The sequence below is a fragment of the Procambarus clarkii genome, chromosome 26, assembly GCF_040958095.1.
Source record: "Procambarus clarkii isolate CNS0578487 chromosome 26, FALCON_Pclarkii_2.0, whole genome shotgun sequence".
Lineage (NCBI taxonomy): Eukaryota > Metazoa > Arthropoda > Malacostraca > Decapoda > Cambaridae > Procambarus > Procambarus clarkii.
Genome location: NC_091175.1, coordinates 45,128,233 through 45,144,685, shown reverse-complemented (window position 1 = coordinate 45,144,685; position 16,453 = coordinate 45,128,233). Strand labels below are relative to the sequence as shown.

The window sequence follows — 16,453 nt, the reverse complement described above, 5'->3', positions numbered from 1 at the left end:
ACGACAACAGTAGCCACGATAACAGTAGTCAGGACAACAGTAGTCACGATAACAGTAGTCAGGACAACAGTATCCACGATACAGTAGTCAGGACAACAGTAGCCACGACAACAGCAGATACGATAACAGTAGTCAGGACAACAGTAGCTACGATAACAGTAGCCACGATTACAGTAGTCACGACAACAGTAGCCACGACAACAGTAGTCACGACAACAGTAACCACGATAACAGTAGCTATGACAACAGTAGCCACGATAATAGTAGCCGAGATAACAGTAGTCACGACAACGGTAGCCACTATAACAGCAGCCGCGATAACAGTAGTCACGACAACAGTAGCCACGATAACAATAGCCACGACAACAGTAGTCACGACAACAGTAGCCACGAGAACAGTAGCCACTATAAAAGTAATCACGACACCAGTAGCAACGATAGCAGGAGCCGCGATAACAGTAGTCACGAAAACAGTAGCCACGATAACAGTAGCCACGATAACAGTAGTCAGGACAACAGTAGCCACGATAACAGTATCCGCGTTAACAGTAGTCACGGCAACAGTAGCGACAATAACAGTAGCAACGACAACAGTAGTCACGACAAGAGTAGCCACGAAAACAGAATTCACGACAACAGAAGCCACGACAACAGCAGTCACGACAACAGTAGCCTCGATAACAGTAGTCATAATAACAGTAGCCACGACAACAGCAGCTACAATAACAGTAGTCACGATAACAGTAGTCACGATAACAGTAGTCAAGACAACAGTAGCCACGATAACAGTAGTCACGATAACAGTAGTCACGACAACAGCAGCCACGATAACAATAGTCACGATAACAGTATTCACGATAACAATAGCCACGATAACAGTAGCCACGATAACTGTTGTCACGACAACTGTAGCCTCGCTAACAGTAACCTCGCTAACATTAGCCTCGATACAATAGCCTCGCTAACAGTAGCCACGATAACAGTAGTCACGAAAACAGTAGTCACGACAACAGTAGCCTCGCTAACAGTAACCTCGTTAACAGTAACCTCGCTAACAGTAGCCTCGATACAATAGCCTCGTTACAGTAGCCTCGCTAACAGTAGCCTCGCTAACAATTGCCTCGCTAACAGTAGCCTCGCTAACAGTAGAATCGCTAACAGTAGCCTTGCTAACAATAGCCTCGCTAACAGTAGCCTCGCTAACAGTAGCCTCGCTAACAGTAGCCTCGCTATCAGTAGCTTCGATAACAGTAGCCTCGATAACAGTACCCTCGCTAAGAGTAGCCTCGTTAAAAGTAGCCTCGCTAACAGTAACCTCGCTAACAGTAGCCTCGATAGCAGTAGCCTCGCTAACAGTAGCCTCGCTAACAGTAGCCTCGCAAACAGAAGCCTCGCTAACAGTAGCCTCACTAACAAGTAGCCTCGCTAACAGAAGTCGGGCTAACAGTAGCCTCGCTAACAGAAGCCTCGCTAACAGTAGCCTCGCTAGCAGTAGTCTCGCTAACAATTGCCTCATTAACAGTAGACTCGCTAACAGTAACCTCGATAACAGTAGCCTCGCTAACAGTAGCCTCGCAAACAGAAGCCTCGCTAACAGTAGCCTCGCTAACAGTAGTCTCGCTAACAATTGCCTCATTAACAGTAGACTCGCTAACAGTAACCTCGATAACAGTAGCCTCGCTAACAGTAGCCTCGCAAACAGAAGCCTCGCTAACAGAAGCCTCGCTAACAGTAGCCTCGCTAACAGTAGCCTCGCTAACAATAGCCTCGCTAACAGAAGCCTCGCTAACAGTAGCCTCGCTAACAGTTGCCTCGATAACAGTAGCCTCGATAATAGTAGCCTTGATAACAGAAACCTCGATAACAGAAGCCTCGCTAACAGTAGCCTCGCTACCAGTAGCCTCGCTAACAATAGCCTCGCTAACAGCAGCCTCGATAACAGAAGCCTCGCTAACAGTAGCCTCGATAACAGAAGCCTCGCCAACAGAAGCCTCGATAACAGTGGGCTCGCCAACCGTAGCTTCGGTAACAGAAGCCTCGCTAACAGTAGCCTCGCTAACAGCAGCCTCGATAACAGTGGGCTCGCCAACCGTAGCTTCGGTAACAGAAGCCTCGCTAACAGTAGCCTCGCTAACAGTAGCCTCGCAAACAGTTACCTCGCTGACAGAAGCCTCGTTAACAGAAGCCTTGCTACCAGTAGCCTCGCTAACAGTAGCCTCGCTAACAGTAGCCTTGCTAACAGTAGCCTCGATAACAGAAGCCTCGCTAACAGAAGCCTCGCTAACAGTAGCCTCGCTAACAGTAGCCTCGCTAACAGTTACCTCGCTAACAGAAGCCTCGTTAACAGAAGCCTTGCTACCAGTAGCCTCGCTAACAGTAACCTCGCTAAAAGTAGCCTCGCTAACAGTAGCCTCATAACAGAAGCCTCGCTAACAGAAGCCTCGCTAACAGTAGCCTCGCTAGCAAGTAGCCTCGCTAACAGTAGCCTACCTAACAGTAGCCTCGCTAACAGTAACCTCGCTAACAATAGCCTTGCTAACAATAGCCTCGCTAACAGTAGCCTCGCTAACAGTAGCCTCGATAACAGAAGCCTCGCTAACAGAAGCCTCGCTAACAGTAGCCTCGCTTACAAATAGCCTCGCTAACAGTAGCCTCGCTAACAGAAGCCTCGCTAACAGTAGCCTCGCTAACAGAAGCCTCGTTAACAGTAGCCTCGCTAACAGAAGCCTCGCTAGCAAGTAGCCTCACTAACAGTAGCCTCGCTAACAGTTACCTCGCTAACAGTAGCCTCGTTAACAGAAGCCTTGCTACCAGTAGCCTCGCTAACAGTAGCCTCGCTAACAGTAGCCTCGCTAACAGTAGCCTCATAACAGAAGTCTCGCTAACAGAAGCCTCGCTAACAGTAGCCTCGCTAGCAAGTAGCCTCGCTAACAGTAGCCTCGCTAACAGTAGCCTCGCTAACAGTAACCTCGCTAACAGTAGCCTCGCTAACAGTAGCCTCATAACAGAAGCCTAGCTAACAGAAGCCTCGCTAACAGTAGCCTCGCTAGCAAGTAGCCTCGCTAACAGTAGCCTCGCTAACAGTAGCCTCGCTAACAGTAACCTCGCTAACAGTAGCCTTGCTAACAGTAGCCTCGATAACAGAAGCCTCACTAACAGAAGCCTCGCTAATAGTAGCCTCGCTAGCAAGTAGCCTCGCTAGCAAATAGCCTCGCTAACAGTAGCCTCGCTAACAGAACCCTCGCTAACAGTAGCCTCGCTAACAGAAGCCTCGCTAACAGTAGCCTCGCTAGCAAGTAGCCTCGCTAGCAAATAGCCTCGCTAACAGTAGCCTCGCTACCAGAACCCTCGCTAACAGTAGCCTCGCTAACAGAAGCCTCGCTAACAGTAGCCTCGCTAACAGAAGCCTCGCTAGCAAGTAGCCTCGCTAACAGTAGCCTCGCTAACAGTAGCCTAGCTAACAGAAGCCTAGCTAACATAAGCCTCGCTAACAGAAGCCTCGCTAACAGTAGCCTTGCTAACAAGTAGCCTCACTAACAGAAGCCTCGCTAACAGTAGCCTCAATAACAGTACCACGATAACAGTAGCCTCGACAACAGTAGCCACGACAACAGCAGCCACGATAACTGTAGTCACGATAACAGTAGTCACGATAACAGTAGTCACGACAACAGTAGCCACGATAACAGTAGTCACGATAACAGTAGTCACGAGAACAGTAGTCACGATAACAGTAGTCACGATAACAGTAGTCCCGACAACAGTAGTCACGACTACAGCAGCCACGATAACAATAGCTACGATAACAGTAGTCACGACGACAGTAGCCTCGCTAACAGTAGCCTTGCTAACAGTAGCCTCGATAACAGTTGCCTCGCTAACAGAAGCCTCGCTAACAGTAGCCTCGCTAACAATTGCCTCACTAACAGTAGCCTCGCTAACAGTAGCCTCGATAATAGTAGCCTCGCTAACAGTAGCCTCGCAAACAGAAGATTCGCTAACAGTTGCCTCGATAACAGTAGCCTCGATAACAATAGGCTCGCTAACAGTAGCCTTGCAAACAGTAGCCTCGATAACAATAGGCTCGCTAACAGTAGCCTTGCAAACAGTAGCCTCGCTAACAGTACCCTCGATAACAGTAGCCTCGCTAACAGTAGCCTCGATAACAGTAGCCTCGCTAACAGTACTCTCGCTAACAGAAGCCTCGCTTACAGAAGCTTTGCTAACAGTAGCCTCGCTAACAGTAGCCTGGCTTACAGTAGCCTCGATAACAGAAGCCTCGCTAACAGAAGCTTTGCTAACAGTAGCCTCGCTAACAGTAGCCTCGCTAACAGTACCCTTGCTAACAGAAGCTTTGCTAACAGTAGCCTTGCTAACAGTAGCCTCGCTAACAGTAGCCTCGATAAGAGAAGCCTCGCTAACAGTAGCCTCAATAACAGTAGCCACGATAACAGTAGCCTCGACAACAGTAGCCACGATAACAGTAGCAACGATAGCAGTAGCCACGATAACAGTAGCAACGATAGCAGTAGCCACGATAACAGTAGTCACGACAACAGAAGCCTCGATAACAGTAGCCACGATAACAGTACTCACGACAACAGTACCCACGATAACAGTAGCCACGATAACAGTAGTCACGACAACAGTAACCACGACAACATTAGTCACGATAACAGTAGTCACGATGACAGTAGCCTCGCTAACAGTAGCCTCGCTAACAAGTAGCCTCGCTAACAGTATCCTCGCTAACAGTAGCCTCGATAACAGAAGCCTCGCTAACAGAAGCCTCGCTAACAGTAGCCTCGCTAGCAAATAGCCTCGCTAACAGTAGCCTCGCTAACTGAAGCCTTGCTAACAGTAGCCTCGCTAACGGAAGCCTCGCTAACAGTAGCCTCGCTAACAGAACCCTCGATAACAGTAGCTTCGCTAACAGAAGCCTCGCTAACAGTAGCCTCGCTAACAGAAGCCTCGGTAGCAAGTAGCCTCGCTTACAGTAGCCTCGCTAACAGTAGGCTAGCTAACAGAAGCTTCGCTAACAGTAGCCTCGCTAACAGAAGCCTCGCTAACAGTAGCCTCAATAACAGTAGCCATGATAACAGTAGCCTCGACAACAGTAGCCACGACAACAGCAGCCACGATAACAGTAGTCAGGACAACAGTAGCCACGATAACAGTAGTCACGATAACAGTAGTCACGACAACAGTAGTCACGATGACAGTTGTCACGAGAACAGTAGTCACGATAACAGTAGTCACGATAACAGTAGTCCCGACAACAGTAGTCACGACAACAGCAGCCACGATAACCGTAGCTACGATAACAGTAGTCACGACAACAGTAACCGCGCTAACAGAAGCCTCGCTAACAGTAGCCTTGCTAACAGTAGCCTCGATAACAGTAGCCTCGCTAACAATTGCCTCACTAACAGTAGCCTCGCTAACAGTAGCCTCGATAACAGTAGCCTCGCTAACAGTAGCCTCACAAACAGAAGATTCGCTAACAGAAGCCTCGCTAACAGTAGCTTCTCTAACAGTAGCCTCGCTAACAGTTGCGTCGCTAGCAGTAGCCTCGCTACCAGTAGCCTCGATAACAGTAGCCTCGCTAGCAGAAGCCTCGCTAACAGTAGCTTCGCTAACAGAAGCCTCGCTAACAGTAGCCTCGCTAGCAAGTAGCCTCGCTAACAGTAGCCTCGCTAACAGTAACCTTGCTAACAGAATCCTCGCTAATAGTAGTCTCGCTAACAGAAGCCTCGATAACAGTAGCCTCGCTAACAAGTAGCGTCGCTAACAGAAGCCTCGATAAGAGTAGCCTCAATAGCAGTAGCTACGATAACAGTAGCCTCGAAAACAAAAGTCACGAAAACAGTAGTCACGATAACAGTAGCCACGATAACAGTAGTCAGGACAACAGTAGCCACGAAAACAGTAGCAACGATAACAGTAGTCAGGACAACAGTAGCCACGATAACAGTAGTCACGACAGCAGTAGGCACGATAACAGTATCCACGATAACAATAGCCAGGATAACAGTAGCCAGGATAACAGTAGTCACGACAACAGTAGCCACGATAACAGTAGCCACGACAACAGTAGTCACGACAACAGTAGCCACGATAACAGTAGTCAGGACAACAGTAGTCACGATAACAGTAGTCAGGACAACAGTATCCACGATACAGTAGTCAGGACAACAGTAGCCACGACAACAGCAGATACGATAACAGTAGTCAGGACAACAGTAGCTACGATAACAGTAGCCACGATTACAGTAGTCACGACAACAGTAGCCACGACAACAGTAGTCACGACAACAGTAACCACGATAACAGTAGCTATGACAACAGTAGCCACGAAAAGAGTAGTCGCGATAACAGTAGTCACGACAACAGTAGCCACGATAACAGTAGCCAAGACAACAGTAGCCACGATAATAGTAGCCGAGATAACAGTAGTCACGACAACGGTAGCCACTATAACAGCAGCCGCGATAACAGTAGTCACGACAACAGTAGCCACGATAACAATAGCCACGACAACAGTAGTCACGACAACAGTAGCCACGAGAACAGTAGCCACTATAAAAGTAATCACGACACCAGTAGCAACGATAGCAGGAGCCGCGATAACAGTAGTCACGAAAACAGTAGCCACGATAACAGTAGCCACGATAACAGTAGTCAGGACAACAGTAGCCACGATAACAGTATCCGCGATAACAGTAGTCACGGCAACAGTAGCGACAATAACAGTAGCAACGACAACAGTAGTCACGACAAGAGTAGCCACGAAAACAGAATTCACGACAACAGAAGCCACGACAACAGCAGTCACGACAACAGTAGCCTCGATAACAGTAGTCATAATAACAGTAGCCACGACAACAGCAGCTACAATAACAGTAGTCACGATAACAGTAGTCACGATAACAGTAGTCAAGACAACAGTAGCCACGATAACAGTAGTCACGATAACAGTAGTCACGACAACAGCAGCCACGATAACAATAGTCACGATAACAGTATTCACGATAACAATAGCCACGATAACAGTAGCCACGATAACTGTTGTCACGACAACTGTAGCCTCGCTAACAGTAACCTCGCTAACATTAGCCTCGATACAATAGCCTCGCTAACAGTAGCCACGATAACAGTAGTCACGATAACAGTAGTCACGACAACAGTAGCCTCGCTAACAGTAACCTCGTTAACAGTAACCTCGCTAACAGTAGCCTCGATACAATAGCCTCGTTACAGTAGCCTCGCTAACAGTAGCCTCGCTAACAATTGCCTCGCTAACAGTAGCCTCGCTAACAGTAGAATCGCTAACAGTAGCCTTGCTAACAATAGCCTCGCTAACAGTAGCCTCGCTAACAGTAGCCTCGCTAACAGTAGCCTCGCTATCAGTAGCTTCGATAACAGTAGCCTCGATAACAGTACCCTCGCTAAGAGTAGCCTCGTTAAAAGTAGCCTCGCTAACAGTAACCTCGCTAACAGTAGCCTCGATAGCAGTAGCCTCGCTAACAGTAGCCTCGCTAACAGTAGCCTCGCAAACAGAAGCCTCGCTAACAGTAGCCTCGCTAACAAGTAGCCTCGCTAACAGAAGTCGGGCTAACAGTAGCCTCGCTAACAGAAGCCTCGCTAACAGTAGCCTCGCTAGCAGTAGTCTCGCTAACAATTGCCTCATTAACAGTAGACTCGCTAACAGTAACCTCGATAACAGTAGCCTCGCTAACAGTAGCCTCGCAAACAGAAGCCTCGCTAACAGTAGCCTCGCTAACAGTAGTCTCGCTAACAATTGCCTCATTAACAGTAGACTCGCTAACAGTAACCTCGATAACAGTAGCCTCGCTAACAGTAGCCTCGCAAACAGAAGCCTCGCTAACAGAAGCCTCGCTAACAGTAGCCTCGCTAACAGTAGCCTCGCTAACAATAGCCTCGCTAACAGAAGCCTCGCTAACAGTAGCCTCGCTAACAGTTGCCTCGATAACAGTAGCCTCGATAATAGTAGCCTTGATAACAGAAACCTCGATAACAGAAGCCTCGCTAACAGTAGCCTCGCTACCAGTAGCCTCGCTAACAATAGCCTCGCTAACAGCAGCCTCGATAACAGAAGCCTCGCTAACAGTAGCCTCGATAACAGAAGCCTCGCCAACAGAAGCCTCGATAACAGTGGGCTCGCCAACCGTAGCTTCGGTAACAGAAGCCTCGCTAACAGTAGCCTCGCTAACAGCAGCCTCGATAACAGTGGGCTCGCCAACCGTAGCTTCGGTAACAGAAGCCTCGCTAACAGTAGCCTCGCTAACAGTAGCCTCGCAAACAGTTACCTCGCTGACAGAAGCCTCGTTAACAGAAGCCTTGCTACCAGTAGCCTCGCTAACAGTAGCCTCGCTAACAGTAGCCTTGCTAACAGTAGCCTCGATAACAGAAGCCTCGCTAACAGAAGCCTCGCTAACAGTAGCCTCGCTAACAGTAGCCTCGCTAACAGTTACCTCGCTAACAGAAGCCTCGTTAACAGAAGCCTTGCTACCAGTAGCCTCGCTAACAGTAACCTCGCTAAAAGTAGCCTCGCTAACAGTAGCCTCATAACAGAAGCCTCGCTAACAGAAGCCTCGCTAACAGTAGCCTCGCTAGCAAGTAGCCTCGCTAACAGTAGCCTACCTAACAGTAGCCTCGCTAACAGTAACCTCGCTAACAATAGCCTTGCTAACAATAGCCTCGCTAACAGTAGCCTCGCTAACAGTAGCCTCGATAACAGAAGCCTCGCTAACAGAAGCCTCGCTAACAGTAGCCTCGCTTACAAATAGCCTCGCTAACAGTAGCCTCGCTAACAGAAGCCTCGCTAACAGTAGCCTCGCTAACAGAAGCCTCGTTAACAGTAGCCTCGCTAACAGAAGCCTCGCTAGCAAGTAGCCTCACTAACAGTAGCCTCGCTAACAGTTACCTCGCTAACAGTAGCCTCGTTAACAGAAGCCTTGCTACCAGTAGCCTCGCTAACAGTAGCCTCGCTAACAGTAGCCTCGCTAACAGTAGCCTCATAACAGAAGTCTCGCTAACAGAAGCCTCGCTAACAGTAGCCTCGCTAGCAAGTAGCCTCGCTAACAGTAGCCTCGCTAACAGTAGCCTCGCTAACAGTAACCTCGCTAACAGTAGCCTCGCTAACAGTAGCCTCATAACAGAAGCCTCGCTAACAGAAGCCTCGCTAACAGTAGCCTCGCTAGCAAGTAGCCTCGCTAACAGTAGCCTCGCTAACAGTAGCCTCGCTAACAGTAACCTCGCTAACAGTAGCCTTGCTAACAGTAGCCTCGATAACAGAAGCCTCACTAACAGAAGCCTCGCTAATAGTAGCCTCGCTAGCAAGTAGCCTCGCTAGCAAATAGCCTCGCTAACAGTAGCCTCGCTAACAGAACCCTCGCTAACAGTAGCCTCGCTAACAGAAGCCTCGCTAACAGTAGCCTCGCTAGCAAGTAGCCTCGCTAGCAAATAGCCTCGCTAACAGTAGCCTCGCTAACAGAACCCTCGCTAACAGTAGCCTCGCTAACAGAAGCCTCGCTAACAGTAGCCTCGCTAACAGAAGCCTCGCTAGCAAGTAGCCTCGCTAACAGTAGCCTCGCTAACAGTAGCCTAGCTAACAGAAGCCTAGCTAACATAAGCCTCGCTAACAGAAGCCTCGCTAACAGTAGCCTTGCTAACAAGTAGCCTCACTAACAGAAGCCTCGCTAACAGTAGCCTCAATAACAGTACCACGATAACAGTAGCCTCGACAACAGTAGCCACGACAACAGCAGCCACGATAACTGTAGTCACGATAACAGTAGTCACGATAACAGTAGTCACGACAACAGTAGCCATGATAACAGTAGTCACGATAACAGTAGTCACGAGAACAGTAGTCACGATAACAGTAGTCACGATAACAGTAGTCCCGACAACAGTAGTCACGACTACAGCAGCCACGATAACAATAGCTACGATAACAGTAGTCACGACGACAGTAGCCTCGCTAACAGTAGCCTTGCTAACAGTAGCCTCGATAACAGTTGCCTCGCTAACAGAAGCCTCGCTAACAGTAGCCTCGCTAACAATTGCCTCACTAACAGTAGCCTCGCTAACAGTAGCCTCGATAATAGTAGCCTCGCTAACAGTAGCCTCGCAAACAGAAGATTCGCTAACAGTTGCCTCGATAACAGTAGCCTCGATAACAATAGGCTCGCTAACAGTAGCCTTGCAAACAGTAGCCTCGATAACAATAGGCTCGCTAACAGTAGCCTTGCAAACAGTAGCCTCGCTAACAGTACCCTCGATAACAGTAGCCTCGCTAACAGTAGCCTCGATAACAGTAGCCTCGCTAACAGTACTCTCGCTAACAGAAGCCTCGCTTACAGAAGCTTTGCTAACAGTAGCCTCGCTAACAGTAGCCTGGCTTACAGTAGCCTCGATAACAGAAGCCTCGCTAACAGAAGCTTTGCTAACAGTAGCCTCGCTAACAGTAGCCTCGCTAACAGTACCCTTGCTAACAGAAGCTTTGCTAACAGTAGCCTTGCTAACAGTAGCCTCGCTAACAGTAGCCTCGATAAGAGAAGCCTCGCTAACAGTAGCCTCAATAACAGTAGCCACGATAACAGTAGCCTCGACAACAGTAGCCACGATAACAGTAGCAACGATAGCAGTAGCCACGATAACAGTAGCAACGATAGCAGTAGCCACGATAACAGTAGTCACGACAACAGAAGCCTCGATAACAGTAGCCACGATAACAGTACTCACGACAACAGTACCCACGATAACAGTAGCCACGATAACAGTAGTCACGACAACAGTAACCACGACAACATTAGTCACGATAACAGTAGTCACGATGACAGTAGCCTCGCTAACAGTAGCCTCGCTAACAAGTAGCCTCGCTAACAGTATCCTCGCTAACAGTAGCCTCGATAACAGAAGCCTCGCTAACAGAAGCCTCGCTAACAGTAGCCTCGCTAGCAAATAGCCTCGCTAACAGTAGCCTCGCTAACTGAAGCCTTGCTAACAGTAGCCTCGCTAACGGAAGCCTCGCTAACAGTAGCCTCGCTAACAGAACCCTCGATAACAGTAGCTTCGCTAACAGAAGCCTCGCTAACAGTAGCCTCGCTAACAGAAGCCTCGGTAGCAAGTAGCCTCGCTTACAGTAGCCTCGCTAACAGTAGGCTAGCTAACAGAAGCTTCGCTAACAGTAGCCTCGCTAACAGAAGCCTCGCTAACAGTAGCCTCAATAACAGTAGCCATGATAACAGTAGCCTCGACAACAGTAGCCACGACAACAGCAGCCACGATAACAGTAGTCAGGACAACAGTAGCCACGATAACAGTAGTCACGATAACAGTAGTCACGACAACAGTAGTCACGATGACAGTTGTCACGAGAACAGTAGTCACGATAACAGTAGTCACGATAACAGTAGTCCCGACAACAGTAGTCACGACAACAGCAGCCACGATAACCGTAGCTACGATAACAGTAGTCACGACAACAGTAACCGCGCTAACAGAAGCCTCGCTAACAGTAGCCTTGCTAACAGTAGCCTCGATAACAGTAGCCTCGCTAACAATTGCCTCACTAACAGTAGCCTCGCTAACAGTAGCCTCGATAACAGTAGCCTCGCTAACAGTAGCCTCACAAACAGAAGATTCGCTAACAGTAGCCTCGATAGCAGTAGCCTCGATAACAATAGGCTCGCTAACAGTAGCCTCGCAAACAGTAGCCTCGCTAACAGTAGCCTCGCTAACAGTAGCCTCGCTAACAGTAGCCTCGATAACAGTGGGCTCGCTAACAACAGCCTCGAAAACAGAAGCCTCGCTATTAGTAGCCTCGCTAACATTACCCTCGCTAACTGAAGCCTCGCTAACAGAAGCTTTGCTAACAGTAGCCTCGCTAACAGTAGCCTCGCTACCAGTAGCCTCGATAACAGAAGCCTCACTAACAGAAGCTTTGCTAACAGTAGCCTCGCTAACAGTAGCCTCGCTAACAGAACCCTCGCTAACAGTAGCCTCGCTAACAGAAGCCTCCCTAAAAGTAGCCTCGCTAACAGAAGCCTCGCTAGCAAGTAGCCTCGTTAACAGTAGCCTCGCTAACAGTAGCCTAGCTAACAGAAGCCTCGCTAACAGTAGCCTCGCTAACAGAAGCCTCGCTAACAGTAGCCTCGCTAACAAGTAGCCTCGCTAACAGAAGCCTCGTTATCAGTAGCCTCAATAACAGTAGCCACGATAACAGTAGCCTCGACAACAGTAGCCACGACAACAGCAGCCACGATAACAGTAGTCACGATAACAGTAGTCACGATAACAGTAGTCACGTCAACAGTAGCCACGATAACATTATTCACGACAACAGCAGCCACGATAACATTAGCTACGATAACAGTAGTCACGTCAACAGTAGCCGCGCTAACAGAAGCCTCGCTAACAGTAGCCTCGCTAACAGGGTCCTCGCTAACAATTGCCTCACTAACAGTAGCCTCGCTAACAGTAACCTCGATAACAGTAGCCTCGCTAACAGTAGTTTCGCAAACAGAAGATTCGCTAACTGTAGCCTCGATAACAGTAGCCTCGATAACAATAGGCTCGCTAACAGTAGCCTCGCTAACAGTAGCCTCGCTAACAGTAGCTTCGCTAACAGTAGCCTCGATAACAGTGGGCTCGCTAACAGCAGCCTCGATAACAGAAGCCTCGCTATTAGTAGCCTCGCTAACAGTACCCTCGCTAACAGAAGCCTCGCTAACAGAAACTTTGCTAACAGTAGCCTCATTCTTATCATTGTCTATGTACCTGTCCTCACCCGTTCTAAGTTTCATCACCTGTTTCTTCACTGTTGTTGTCCCCCTGTGACAGTGGAGCAGCTTAGGTTCGGTCTTGGCTTTATTAGCTATGTCATTTTCATACTGTCCCTGAGCTTCTCTTCTCACCCTGACATACTCGTTCCTGGTTCTCTGGTATCTTTCTCTCTTTTCTGGTGTTCTGTTATTTCGGAAGTTCCTCCACGCCCTTCTGTTCAGCTCCTTTGCTTCAATACTTACCCTATTAAACCATGGATTCTTATTTTGCTTTGCGGGTTTTTCCTGCCGGGCCGGGATAAACCTGTTTACTGCCTCCTGACAGTTTTGGGTGACATAATCTATCATGTCTTGTACGGTCTTAGTTCTGAGTTCTATTTCCAATGAAATATCCCTTAGGAAACTTCTCATCTCTTCATAATTCCCCTTTCGGTATGCCAGCCCTTTGTTTCCTGGTTCTTTTTTAGGGGGGAAGATAAGTCCTAGCTTTACCAGGCACTTAAAGATCAATACACTGTGATCACTCATTCCCAAGGGGGCCTCCATCTTAACTTCCCTGTGTGTACTCACCTAATTGTACTTGCTTGCGGGGGTTGAGCTCTGGCTCTTTGGTCCCGCCTCTCAACCGTCAATCAACTGGTGTACAGATTCCTGAGCCTATTGGGCTCTATCATATCTACATTTGAAGCTGTGTATGGAGTCAGCCTCCACCACATCACTGCCTAATGCATTCCATTTACTAACTACTCTGACACTGAAAAAGTTCTTTCTAACGTCTCTGTGGCTCATTTGGGTACTCAGCTTCCACCTGTGTCCCCTTGTTCGCGTCCCACCAGTGTTGAATAGTTCATCCTTGTTTACCCGGTCGATTCCCCTGAGGATTTTGTAGGTTGTGATCATGTCCCCCCTTACTCTTCTGTCTTTCAGTGTCGTAAGGTGCATTTCCCGCAGCCTTTCCTCATAACTCATGCCTCTTAGTTCTGGGACTAGTCTAGTAGCATACCTTTGGACTTTTTCCAGCTTCGTCTTGTGCTTGACAAGGTACGGGCTCCATGCTGGGGCCGCATACTCCAGGATTGGTCTTACATATGTGGTGTACAAGATTCTGAATTATTCCTTACACAGGTTCCTGAACGCCGTTCTGATGTTAGCCAGCCTCGCATATGCCGCAGACGTTATTCTCTTTATGTGGGCTTCAGGAGACAGGTCTGGTGTGATATCAACTCCTAGATCTTTCTCTCTGTCTGTTTCATTAAGTACTTCATCTCCTATTCTGTATCCTGTGCCTGGCCTCCTGTTTCCACTGCCTAGTTTCATTACTTTGCATTTACTCGGGTTGAACTTCAACAGCCATTTGTTGGACCATTCACTCAGTCTATCCAGATCATCTTGTAGCCTCCTACTATCATCCTCTGTTTCAATCCTCCTCATAATTTTTGCATCGTCGGCAAACATTGAGAGGAACGAATCTATACCCTCTGGGAGATCATTTACATATACCAGAAACAGTATAGGTCCAAGGACTGACCCCTGCGGGACTCCACTTGTGACGTCTCGCCAATCTGAGACCTCACCCCTCACACAGACTCGTTGTCTCCTGTTGCTTAGGTACTCCTCTATCCACCGGAGTACCTTCCCTCTCACTCCAGCCTGCATCTCCAACTTTCGCACTAGCCTCTTGTGTGGCACTGTATCAAAGGCTTTCTGACAATCCAAAAATATGCAGTCTGCCCACCCTTCTCTTTCTTGCCTTATTTTTGTTGCCTGGTCGTAGAATTCAAGTAACCCTGTGAGGCAGGACCTGCCATCCCTGAACCCGTGTTGATGCTGTGTTACAAAGTTCCTTCGCTCCAGATGCTCCACTAGTTTTTTTCGCACAATCTTCTCCATCAGCTTGCATGGTATGCAGGTTAGGGACACTGGCCTGTAGTTCAGTGCCTCCTGTCTATCCCCTTTCTTGTATATCGGGACTACGTTAGCTGCTTTCCAAATATCTGGCAGTTCCCCTGTTGCCAGTGATTTGTTATACACTATGGAGAGTGGTAGGCTCAGTTCTCTTGCTCCTTCCTTTAGAACCCAAGGGGAGATTCCATCTGGGCCTATTGCCTTCGTCACGTCCAACTCTAGTAAACACTTCCTTACTTCCCCACTGGTAATCTCAAACTCTTCCAGTGGTTCCTGGTTAGCTATTCCCTCACTTACCTCTGGAATTTCTCCTTGCTCTAAGGTGAAGACCTCCTGGAATTTCTTATTCAATTCCTCACACACTTTCTTGTCATTTGTAGTGAATCCTTCCGCCCCTATCCTTAATCTCATAACCTGTTCCTTTACTGTTGTTTTTCTCCTAATGTGGCTATGCAACAATTTAGGCTGAGTCTTTGCCTTGCTTGCGATGTCATTTTCGTATTGTCTTGCTGCCTCTCTTCTCATCCTGACATATTCATTCCTGGCATTCTGGTATCTTTCTCTGCTCTCCAGTGTCCTGTTATTCCTATAGTTTCTCCATGCCCTTTTACTTTGCTGCTTAGCTAGCCTACATCTTTGATTAAACCATGGGTTTCTCATCTTCATTTCTCTGTTTTCCTTTTGGACTGGGACAAACTTGTTTGCTGCGTCCTTGCACTTCTGCGTGATGTAATCCATCATATCTTGGGCCGTCTTTCCCCTGAGCTCTGTTTCCCATGCTATATCTGTTAGGAATTTTCTTATCCCCTCATAGTTTCCCTTTCGGTATGCTAACCTTTTGGTTTCGGTATCCCTCCTCGAGTTCAATAACCCTTCTTCAATCAAGTACTCAAACACCAGTACACTGTGGTCGCTCATTCCTACTGGGTCCTCAAAACCGATTTCTCTTATGTCGGAGTCGTTCAGAGTGAAGACTAGGTCGAGTCTCGCTGGTTCGTCATTGCCTCTCATCCTTGTGGGTTCTCCGACATGCTGCGTTAAAAAGTTGCTTGTCACCACCTCCAATAGTTTGGCTCTCCACGTATCCTCGCCTCCATGCTGTTCCTTGTTCTCCCAGTCAATCTTTCCGTGATTGAAGTCGCCCATGATGAGCAGGTGGGATCTATTTCTACAGGCAGCAGAGGCTGCCCTCTCAATTATAGTGTTAACTGCCTTGTTGTTGTTTTCATACTCTTGACTGGGTCTCCTGTCATTTGGTGGAGGGTTGTATATTACTGCTACTACTATCCTTGGTCCTCCCATTGTTATGGTGCCTGCTATGTAGTCTCTGAACTCCTCACAGCCCGGGATGGCCATCTCCTTAAAACTCCATTCCCGTGTGTGTGTGTGTGTGTGTGTGTGTGTGTGTGTGTGTGTGTGTGTGTGTGTGTGTGTGTGTGTGTGTGTGTGTGTGTGTGTGTGTGTGTGTGTGTGTGTGTGTGTGCGTGTGTGTTTGTGTGTGTACTCACCTAGTTGTGCTTGCGGGGGTTGAGCTCTGGCTCTTTGGTCCCGCCTCTCAACCGTCAATCAACAGGTGTACAGGTTCCTGAGCCTACTGGGCTCTATCATATCTACACTTGAAACTGTGTATGGAGTCAGCCTCCACCACATTACTTCCTAATGCATTCCATTTGTCAACCACTCTGACACTAAAAAAGTTCTTTCAAATATTTCTGTAGCTCATTTGGGCACTCAGT

At 48.2% G+C, this 16,453-nt stretch overlaps 2 protein-coding genes across 2 annotated transcripts in view; one reads left to right on the top strand and one right to left on the bottom strand.

Annotated features, from left to right (window-relative positions):
* Positions 1 to 1,075, top strand: part of LOC138368970 (dentin sialophosphoprotein-like) — a 34,077-nt gene extending 33,002 nt beyond the window's left edge. Inside the window, exon 4 of the mRNA XM_069331701.1 lies at positions 85 to 1,075. Within this exon, the coding sequence (XP_069187802.1) occupies positions 85 to 1,075 (991 nt within the window). The remainder of the gene's footprint in view (positions 1 to 84) is intronic.
* Positions 1,076 to 1,124: 49 nt separating this feature from the next.
* On the bottom strand, positions 1,125 to 12,833 carry LOC138368969 (mucin-22-like). The gene is made up of 4 exons (XM_069331700.1): positions 12,207 to 12,833; positions 7,605 to 8,603; positions 1,431 to 2,429; positions 1,125 to 1,139 (listed from the first exon to the last, which is right to left on the bottom strand). Exons 1-4 carry the CDS (start codon positions 12,831 to 12,833, stop codon positions 1,125 to 1,127), a joined length of 2,640 nt encoding a protein of 879 aa, XP_069187801.1.
* Positions 12,834 to 16,453: the final 3,620 nt, after the last annotated feature.

Excerpts from the sequence above, each read along its gene's own strand:
- LOC138368969 (XM_069331700.1), bottom strand. The coding sequence starts at position 12,833 with ATGAAACTTAGAACGGGTGAGGACAGGTACATAGACAATGATAAGAAT. Across the intron at positions 8,604-12,206 it reads CTACTGATAACGAGGCTTCT|CGAGGCTTCTGTTATGAGGC; the intron begins GTTAGCGAGGCT and ends GGCTTCTGTTAG. Across the intron at positions 2,430-7,604 it reads CTACTGTTAGCCCGACTTCT|CGAGGCTTCTGTTATGAGGC; the intron begins GTTAGCGAGGCT and ends GGCTTCTGTTAG.